Here is a 10224-nt window from a genome sequence, read left to right as displayed (position 1 = left end):
GAACGAAGTTTTCAAATTAACTTTCTGTGTTTTTAGTCAAGATTTGGCATAAAAAGAATACTGACCCAGACCATTCAAACTGTAGAAAAATTGAAATCATGCTCTAAACTCAAAAAGTAAGTCTTCCTTAAAAGGCAGCGTTTGCAGCAGAAAAGACACGTAACTGGCACAAGTGAAAAAGAAAAATGCAAAAAAAAAAAAAAAAAAAAAAAAAAGGTGTAATACAACCCAGGAAGGGTTGGCTCCCCAGTTCCCCCTCATTTAAATTTACCAAGCAACTGCCAACCTGGTTATGGTTATTGGTGATTGTCTATCATGAAGGGGTTACCGTTACTCTCGTCCCTAGGCCCTTTTTGGCGCTAAAGAAGCTAATTGCAAGACGCGGACACTGTTCTTCGTCAGAAAGAAAACTGCCTTCAAATGAGTTCGTAACAACATGTCAAGAAATGAGTTTGAATTTCCCAGGTTTGTGGGCGTTAGTGTAAAACGTGAAGTGTAAATTAAAGACATTTTGTGTGATAATTTATTCAATTGTATTCTTTCTTTCGTTCCCTCAGTTCTCGCAAACAAGACTATTTATAGGATAGAAAATTCTTTGTTTAAATGTCTTCCTCACTTTTGATCCTTGGCCTTCGTTTCAAGATAAGCCTTCTTGCCCCATCATTTCTAATGATAATCGCAAAAAATATGACTAACGATGGTTGTCAGAAACGTTGCAAAAGTAATCGTCCAATTAAAAAAGAAAAAAAAAAAAGAGAGAGAGAGTAAAAAAAAAAACAAGAAATTGCTTAGGCGTCGTTTCCCTGCGGTTTTCCTCGAAGTAATCTTACAAATGTTTTCGTCCAATTTAGCAAGACCCTACATGACAGGTCACATCTTAATAGCCTACAACAGGAGTCGCCTTGCTCTCGGCAAGGGAACATTTTAATTGCTTTTTATTTGTTTAAAGGTTGTGGCTTTTCATGATTATTTTGCATTCCTAATAGCTTTTGAGGTGTTTCGCTTTATATTCGCAGAGCAAAAACATTTTCAAAACATTTTCATTTTTTGCAAAGGAGAAGCTAACTCAAATCTCCTGCCACAGCATTAAAATTGATGTATTTGTTTTTTTCCTTGAAACTGACAGTCCAATGTTTTTTGTTATCTGTCAATTTATATGTCAGAACTTATTTTCCGTGAGAAATTAATTTCCTTTCAAACCATCTGAAAACTGGAAATCCGCTTTATAATTAATGCGGCAATAATAATTATTACTGCAGTGGAAAAACACAGCTAAATGAGTATTTGTCTGTAAAATATTCTTTCTCAGTGGGAAATGTATAAAATATTGAGCAACGATACTACCTGTTTTTGCTTGCTTTTTATAAACATCCACGGCTGGATATGTTTCCGGGGGGAGAATCCTCGGGATTTGTTTTGAAGAGGGGAGGTGCGGAGGACAGCTTGAACGATTTAAATTTTTTTTTCAAACAAAAACGTACCTTTTTAATAATCTGTTTCAGACGTAAACCATATCATCGTCCCTTTTTCAGTCCTGAAGAGTAAAAATTTACGTCCTATTTGAAGCATACGCTACTTCAATCTAAAACAGTTCAAATCCACACCCTGTTTCAGGTGTACGACGAATCGGACGGCACATATCTTTGCAGCCTAAGAAGCAGTATTCTGCCCCCTCCCTCCCCAAATATGTTATGTTATTTGCATTACTTTAATATTACAACGCTACTTCAGATCCAGTACATGAACCGTAAACACAATTAATTGTGGGGAACGTTCAACAATACTAAGTCGAATTTTTAAATTAAATTTTGTTGGTTTTATTAGACGAATCGTGCAAATATTGCCAATTGATTACCGGTTATTTTGATCATTACAAGTTAGTAATCCATCGCTTCAGGAATAAATTTTCACAGCAAGGAATCTGCATTAAAGAAATCTTGGACACGTAGCAAGACATTTTCTTTTGCACGACGTGAACAAACTGTTTTAACCAATTACACAAAGGGAAAGAAACGAAGAAAATATTAGTTTTACCAACAACAGGGAAAGACAATCGCTTGAATTGTTTGAAGTTTTAATCCATTTTTAATTATTCATGATTCCTGCTATGTGCTTTTCTTTACTTAAATTGGAAACGCGCACAAGAATATCAACCTTTTATTGAAATACAAAAAGTTGCTGTCTAAAATGTTTGGCCGCATAAACCAAACACTAGCCTTTTATCGTGCGTTTCGCTCTTGCCCAGCTGAGGGATTGTAACTATGACTTAAATGCAATAGAAGTTTCGCGTTAAAAGTTTCACTGTGGAAAAAAAAGACAAAAAAAAAAAAAAAAGGCAAAAAAGAAATCCGAAAAAGAGAAGCTTACTACAGGATATTATCAACATGGCTGGGATATGGAAAGCATTTATAGGTTATACAACTGTTCATGGATTTCGACACATATTTGAAAGTCCTTCAAGATTTTGTCGAGTAATATGGCTACTACTGCTATTAGCAGCAACGGCGACTTACATATTTTTTGTGCAGCAAAGCGTAGAGAAATACTTCTCGAAACCTGTGTCTACTGATTTCACGGAGGTTATTCCTGAAGACGGAGAATTAACATTTCCCGCTGTTACAATTTGTAATTTAAACCGATTCGTCAAATCGAAGATAAATATGTTTGAAAACGATGACGACTTTGAAACATTGGGGCTGAATCTTTCTGCGTGCGAGGTGGTTAAATCGATCAACAATGGCATCAGTTGTGGCCAAGGTTTGCTCTGCGCTATTGAGTCATTTGGGCCAGAAATTGCAGATAACTGTAATGCGACCACGAGGCAGCAGATTATCAATGCTTTGAACACGACGAAGGAACCAATTTTCAACCCTGAAGAATTTCACGAGGCTTACGGCCACGATTTCAGGGACATGTTTTTCCATTACTGTCGCTTCAGGAGCATGGATGAATGCACTCCAGATGATTTTCACCCGTTGCTTACCGAAAATGGTCGTTGTTTTACCTTTAATTCGGGTAAAATTGGAACCCAAGCTCGTAGCACTAGCAGAGCTGGAACCATTGGAGGTCTTAGCATAATGATGGATGTTCAAGCGAATGAAAATACTGTTAGCGAATTCTCGCGCGGATTGAGAGTGATAGTGCACGACCAAGGAACGTTTGTCAGCATAGACGAGGGATTTAATGTCTTCCCGGGATCGCATACATTGGTGCGCATAGCTGCTACAAAGGCAAGTAGTTATTCCTTAAAAGGAATATTGTTCCCTTTGTTAATGAGGTAAGGGACAGAAGCGAATTGGAGCGAATGAGTCGAAGGGAAGCTAGTTTTAGTGATGTGGTGGGGGAGGGGGGGGGGGGGGGGGGAAGGAGGGGCAGGAGGAGAAGAGCAATGCGTTTTTTGTTGCGAGAACGAGAACTGATCATATTTGACCCGCAAGCAACAAGCAACGTAAGCAATTTAATTTGAAACACATGTAGCTACCGACGAGTAGCACGCATGTTGCCCTAAATTATGCGCTGGCAGCAAGCAATTTTTCTATTTGCTAGTTGCTTTCAGTTTTTGCTAATTTGAGCAGAAGAAGAACAAATGTTCTTGATTACAACGGGCTAAAAAACTAGAATTTTATTTTCAAGATGTATTTCTATACTAAGACAAGATTTCGAAAATTCGAGCATTGGAGCAACCTTTCAAGAAGAATCCAAATGTGCGAGCTCTTGCGAAAATTCTGTGTGCACAAAAACTAGACAGAATAGAGTACCTTTCAAAATTTTGTAAGCGATCCAAGCATCATTCAAAGTTTACCGGAACCACTTGACCGTTCAGTTTCCCTCTTTCTCCTTCAAATAACTTATCCTTAAGTATTATGTTGTGAAATACCAAATTCCACACAAAAGTGACAAGTAACGTAAAATGAAGGAGGAAGAATGGGGTGTTTTTTCCCGCGGGGCGTTGGACCCTAAATTTTGTGACACGTTTCCGTCAAGTCGTACTTACTCCTTACTTGAAATTACTCTCGAAAGAGTTTGTAGTGTATGCCCTTTTCACTACTGATACGTTGACTTTTATCCGAATACTTAAAATCGGCTTTCAAATACTGCCCTCATTTGATGTATAATTCTTCGTGTACTAACACCGACCTGAGGGACCTAAATCAGCTCGAGTTTTCAGTATACAAACTGCAAGAGGTGAAGCTTTAGGGCCGGGAACCAGCCGTGAAACGCTAGCTTCGTCTCCTACAGTGGTGTGAATCAACTCTTGTCGACTCCACCTGACTGTGGGCCAAGGGGAAGAGTTTGAAACAAGCTTTTTGCCTAAAATCTTTAGCAATTTGTGATTTTGTTTATTTCATTTTTTTTAAAAGTATTACTCACTTGCCCTTGTTAATCGGATTGTGCAAGCTGACCTTAAACGGCAGCCCGGAAATGAAATTTGTCACCCAATCGTTCTTTCAACAGGCTTTTAAGTTCATAGCGGCGTCAATTTCCGTTGCGATATTTTCCATAGCAAATTTATCAAATGCGATTAGGGCACCGACTTATTAGCTCCGAATAACACTGTACTCACAGCTACTTTAGTTTCTTTTCGGTTGGTTTAATACGCATTCTGACTTGTTTATGGGGCAGTTTTAGTACCGCATGGAAAATAATTTGCATTTGGTTTGGTTTTGCTTTACGATGCTCTCTGATTGGTTGGCAAAACTCAAGCCGTTACAAATAGTCAATGATTGTGTCATGATTGCCAAATGGCGGCCATCTTGGATCTGCCATCTTCGATTTCTGGATTTCCCCAAAATTTCAGGAAAGCGCCAAAAACGAAGTAACTAAAACCATTAAGAGAACACTAATATGAGCTAAAAACGAAAAAAAGGAACTTTTCGTCATTTAAAAATTGGATTTCCATTTTCTGAAAAATGGCCTGTGGAAAATTGGTTGCCATGGTAACGTCAAAGTCAAGGACTGGACTGCTACCAGTTTTCTTTCTGATTATGGAATGTTACGCTATGCAATGCTTAATACTACTCATTAGATCGTTTCTGTTTCTATTTCGTTGCCGTTTAAGATTCCAAAAGCAGTTTATTCATCATCAATATCCATATAGCAAACCCCACCAGTGGGCGCAAGCACGAAGCATAAAACGATTACAGAGGAATACTGATACCTCGATGAGATGTTTAAACATCTTATCGCTCTATCAATATTCGTGCTTTAATTAGACCATCGGAAGCCTACCACCTTTATTACCCCCTCCTTAGAGACAACTGGTTTCAAATTAACCAGTGATTGTAACCACTGTGCATGTGAAATAGATAATTATATATAATTATGGCTGTGAATCCATTACAACACAGTCAAGTGTGGCGACATTGAAAAAGGTTAGAAATCATATTTTTCTTCTTCCAGTACAAACGTCTTCCCTCTCCGTACAAGTCTGAGTGTACTCAGCGCGTACTTGCTCAGATAGCACGTTACACCAGAGACGGTTGCTTTTCACAGTGCCAGGCAAACCACACCGCAGAAGTCTGCGGATGTAGATTGATTGGAGTGCCAGGTAAGTAATCTATGGTGGTGATCGTCATCGAATTTCTACCTTTTCAATGTTAGTTAATCAATCAATCAATCAATCAATCAATCAATCAATCAATCAATCAATCAATCAATCAATCAATCAATCAATCAATCAATCAATCAATCAATCAACCAATCAATCAATCAAGCGAGCAAGCAAGCAAGCAAGCAAGCAAGCAAGCAACCAATCATTCAATCAATTCAAAGTTCAAGTTGCAAATGTACCCAAAAGAAAGAGCAACACGGGCAAGGACTATTCTCTATAACAATGTTCTAGAGACAATAGATTTTCATCCACGCACTGAAGCAAGAATCATATTGTACAGTATAATAAAGAGCACCACATGAATAATACTTCAAGTTGAATGCGTGGTTGTCCTCATAACAAATAGTATCATGCAAAAGAACTTTTAATAGCTCAGTAGCTCTTTGTGAATTCCTCACTTTATGACCTAATTCATTTCAGCCTCAAAAAGGTAAGTAGAAGAAGTAAGTAGAATTGCACTGCACGACCGTAGGCCTGACTGACTAGAATCACGGACGAAATTAAAATTTTTGGTAATGGTAATTGTTTTGTCTCTGTTCTGTAGTATCCTCGAATTTACCTGTATGCACATTCCAACACCAGTTCTGCCTTGAGCAGACTTTAGGTATGTACGTTGTAAAATTTTTCATTACTATCCGTGGAAACCTAGAAGCATAAAATGGGCAAGGGACGGAGACCCACAGGATTTCCCATCTAACTCCAAACCCGCTGTCCGACCTGTTAGTATGACCACCACATACGCTTTCCACAGATAACTGATACAAGGAGAGAGGTTAGAGTCTTTAGAAAATTAAACAAGTAATGCTCCCTACCACAACAGGATAACCCCAAGAAAACCTTAATATGAGTTCTTCTAGGGCATTCACTGGCCTTCCTAACATTTTGAAGCATGTAAAAAATCACTTTGAGAGATATGACAGTGGTACGTCTCGTCGTTTTCTAATCCAGGGTCGTACAATCCCTTTATGTGTGACTGTGGAGTACCATGCGAAGAGATCGAATACACAACCCAGGTTTCTTATTCTGAATTCCCGGATGACGGCGTAGGGAAGATCCTGAAGCACGCGTTTGGTTACAACAAAAGCATGGAATATCAGAGGTAAGCATTCTTGCTTTACAGTGAAATTACTTTGGGTGAACAGTGATCGTCTCCTGCAACAATCCTAGCTTGTTGTCAATCTTTTCTATATCTTTTGTAGCGCATGCCCCTGAGGTTTTCAAAGAGCATGCGCATGCTGTTGTGTTACGACGTGAGAACAGAAATATAACGAGTTGTGAAAGATGTCTGAGTATTTATGCCTGTTTTGAGGGTCTTCTCGAAACACTTCACTTTCTTCTTGTAACCGTAATTCCTTTATGTGGCACTGGACTGGATATTGCCTGCTCTTCTGCAAATATTGAAGTGGATCACCCATGTCCTTCTCTTTTAATAGTATAATGTGATTTTTCCTTTTCCCTTTTCATCTCTTTTCTATTACAATATTAATGATAATAAAATTACATTTAATTTACTTTAATTTTGTTGCATAGCCTTATCTAAATCTGCGTTTTTATGTAACGTTAAGTTTTTTCTTTTTTTTTTATTTTTCTTTTCCGTTTTTCCAGCATGTTTTGTACTTTATCGTAATTTTTATTTTCCGTTGTGTTCTCGTGCTCGTCTTGTCCCGCCTCGAGTAGCTTTGTGGCTATTTGCGGGACAAGCAACTTATATCAGAATTTGTAAATAAATTGTTGTCGCTGTTGTTAAATGAATGATCTGAAGTATTTTGATGACGATACCTTCCTGCGTTAGTGCGGGTACGTTAATGTTATGTGCATCTTGGGGTGTTCCTGGTAACTCGGGTTGTTCGATATTTCCTGGTCTTCTCTAATAACGGTGCCTAATGCCAGGGCATTTTTTTGTGGTTTATGAGGGCAAAGCAGATCTTAGCAAGGGCTATTGCAACCCGAGAACAAAATTGGGCAGCCCGGCATTTTTGAGAAATAATTAAGCTTCAATTTTGCGGAAATGCTATACATTGTTATGTATTTTAAGGCTATTTAGAATTATTGTTGCTTTTTTTTTTTTTATCTCTGAACAGTGCATGGTTACCTCCAACTTGAATTTTCTCTTTTGATTCCAATAACCCTTGCAAACCGTTCTATCAGTAACTCTGAACAGTTTTGTAAAATAAACAGAACAGAATAGTGTCCAAACTTGTACCGAGTGCTGATAACCCTTCTCAAACTCATTAATAATTCATCAAGAGAAAACAAAGAAAATCACTACCGTGACCGTGGTTTGGATATGTGATCCTAATTACCATAAAATTTTGCCAACTTTAGCCTTGTATTTCTCCAAGAATTATTGATCATTTGAGAAGCCATATCAAACACTCGAAAGTGTGTTTCATCAGATATCCAAACAGTTCGAAGTCGTTTAAAAAAACTCGGCTGCGCCTCGTTTTTACAACCTGCTTCTCAGTGTTTGGATATCTGATGAAACACACCTTCTCGTGTTTGATAATTTACATGAAAAATAACAGAAACAAGGATTTTCAGTCAATCAACCAGAACCATAAGTTTTAGTACTTCAGGTAATTGTGTGCACATCACCACTCAAAAGTTGAGTTGAGTCTCAGTCGTCTATGAAGCAACAGACTTTGCAGGTTAATAAGTACATTGGTGCCCCACCTTACGATGAAAACTGGTACAATCGTTTTCTTATATGTAAGACTGCTTTAACCTGGTGTAACAATGACCAGTTATTCCGGCGTTGCCCGTTGATGACCTGGATTTACGGGTGTAATACAGGTAATAAAATTAGTGTAATGTAGTAAGCGAGCACTAAAGTGATCTTGTGTCGACTCCACTTTCAGGAGAAACTTAGTTTTCCTTCAAGTTGGCTTTCAGCACCAAGGGTACTTACTTCAGACAGAAACACCAAGTTACAAACTGAGCAGTTTGTTAGGTTAGTAGCTTCATTATGGCGTCAAATTACAGTGTATTTCTCATTTGCAATTTTTTAACTGACAATAACTTGAAATTGTTTCTTAGCCCAGTCTTTTGATAGACGTTGGTGGTTGTATTTAAATGTATTAAAATCTTGCGTTTACTTTAGAAAAGCTTCATTATGGTTTGTCGTTCTTATTTGCAAGCGTTTATGAAGGCAAATTAACACGCCAATACCGATCCCAAATAATGTTTGAGACAGGATCAGGACAGCAATGCAGTTAAGGAAGTGATTCCTCGTTTGAATCTTATTGGGACTAAAGATTTTTTCACAAATGGCAGGGAATAAATAGAAATTAAGTTTTATTCCACTAAGTGTTTAAATATTGCATTGGACTAACACTAACAGTTGGTTATTCCGTGTTTTGTCAGTCTCAAAGTGTCCTCTGGCCTCAAAACCCACCTAAACACTGCTCTCAAACAAAAAGTTATATGTAAACGACACAGACGACAAAGAACTATTCTGACATGAAGTGCAGGAATTTAGAGTTAGGTGCATTTCTATACAAAAACGTTTATCACAGATTCTTTTGTTGCAGGTGACATTGGCGGCAACATGGGCCTTTTCCTCGGCTGCAGTTTACTAACACTGTTTGAATTTATGGATTTGCTGTGGAACTTTATAGAATCCCGAGCCAACAGGGTTAAAAGCAAATCGCAGGAAGAGCGTAGTCCTGGAGAAGTTTGAAGCATGAATTGTGTTTAATAATAACCTCAAACATTGAAATTGGTGTATTTTAAAAAGTAACTAAGGTAAGGCTGATAATATTTTTTCGAACAGCCTCATTTCTGAGCCTTTTAATCGGAACAGGCTCAGTATATACAACAAAATAGACAGGCTAAAAATATACTAACTAGTTTTGCTAAAACACAGCAATCTAAACGTAAGGTCAGCTCTGTACTTACCCTTTTTTTATTCTGTATGCAAAATGAAGAATACAGGCACAAGCTAAGTTGCGCTAAGCATTTGATAAATTGATAGAAATAGGCAGTAAAATAGAAGTGCTATCAAATAGTAATGTTTACGTTGGACAAGAAAATAATATGCTTGACCTAATGGTATTTATCAAAAAACGTGATCATTGATTAACGCAATTCCAGAGTTTTGATTGGCTTAGCGGCCATGAAATATCAGCCATTATATCATGCCCGAGAAATAGTGGGACATAAAAGTTTTCTCCTCTTTATTGCAAAATAAAATAAACAAGATTTAATAATATTTCTTGCTTGCTATAACAAAACCATTATTCCACTAGTACGTTTTGGATATGAGATGATTAAAGCTAACTGAGCGCAAATGTCCCTGGTTGGGTTTATATCATTTGATATCCACCGCGCGTTCGTGAAATAATTTATTTTAAAATTTCTCAAAACGAAGGTGGTGAATAATAATCTTTACTGAGTTATTTCAATCCTAGTGTCAAACTTTAAATGAGTTACGTGTTTCAAACAATCTAAACTATGGTCATTCAAATTAAAATTACAGAGCGGTTCTTTCTTGTGGTCCTGTTCGCTTGTTAATACTTAATTTACTAATTTTTTTCACTACATAGCTACAAGCATACGATAACAACAGAATAAACAACAGATACAAAGAGTTTGTTCTTCTCTCTCTAATCATT

The 10224-nt window shown here is 37.5% G+C and overlaps 1 protein-coding gene across 2 annotated transcripts; it reads left to right on the top strand.

Annotated features, from left to right (window-relative positions):
- Positions 1 to 1850: 1850 nt before the first annotated feature.
- On the top strand, positions 1851 to 10157 carry LOC146464947 (acid-sensing ion channel 2-like). Of its 2 annotated transcripts, XM_085129090.1 has the most exons (6): positions 1852 to 3230; positions 5401 to 5548; positions 6156 to 6215; positions 6560 to 6710; positions 8470 to 8561; positions 9142 to 10157. In XM_085129090.1, the coding sequence occupies exons 1-6, from the start codon at positions 2385 to 2387 to the stop codon at positions 9288 to 9290; spliced, it is 1446 nt and encodes a 481-aa protein (XP_084985216.1). In that variant the 5' UTR covers positions 1852 to 2384; the 3' UTR covers positions 9291 to 10157. The 2 variants fall into 2 exon arrangements, with proteins under 2 accessions (XP_084985217.1, XP_084985216.1); XM_085129091.1 differs by lacking the exon at positions 6156 to 6215 and having other exon boundaries at positions 1851 to 3230.
- Positions 10158 to 10224: the final 67 nt, after the last annotated feature.

This window comes from Pavona decussata, unplaced genomic scaffold (genome assembly GCF_977016875.1).
Source record: "Pavona decussata unplaced genomic scaffold, jaPavDecu1.1 SCAFFOLD_158, whole genome shotgun sequence".
Taxonomy (NCBI): domain Eukaryota; kingdom Metazoa; phylum Cnidaria; class Anthozoa; order Scleractinia; family Agariciidae; genus Pavona; species Pavona decussata.
Note: the sequence above shows the minus strand (reverse complement) of the source record. Positions and strands in the feature narration are given on the sequence as shown.

Bases quoted from the DNA above. Each gene is read 5' to 3' on its own strand.
- LOC146464947 (XM_085129090.1), top strand. From the start codon at position 2,385: ATGGCTGGGATATGGAAAGCATTTATAGGTTATACAACTGTTCATGGA. The intron at 6,216-6,559 runs GTATGTACGTTG...TTTCTAATCCAG, and splicing joins CTGCCTTGAGCAGACTTTAG to GGTCGTACAATCCCTTTATG. The intron at 6,711-8,469 runs GTAAGCATTCTT...CTCCACTTTCAG, and splicing joins AAAAGCATGGAATATCAGAG to GAGAAACTTAGTTTTCCTTC.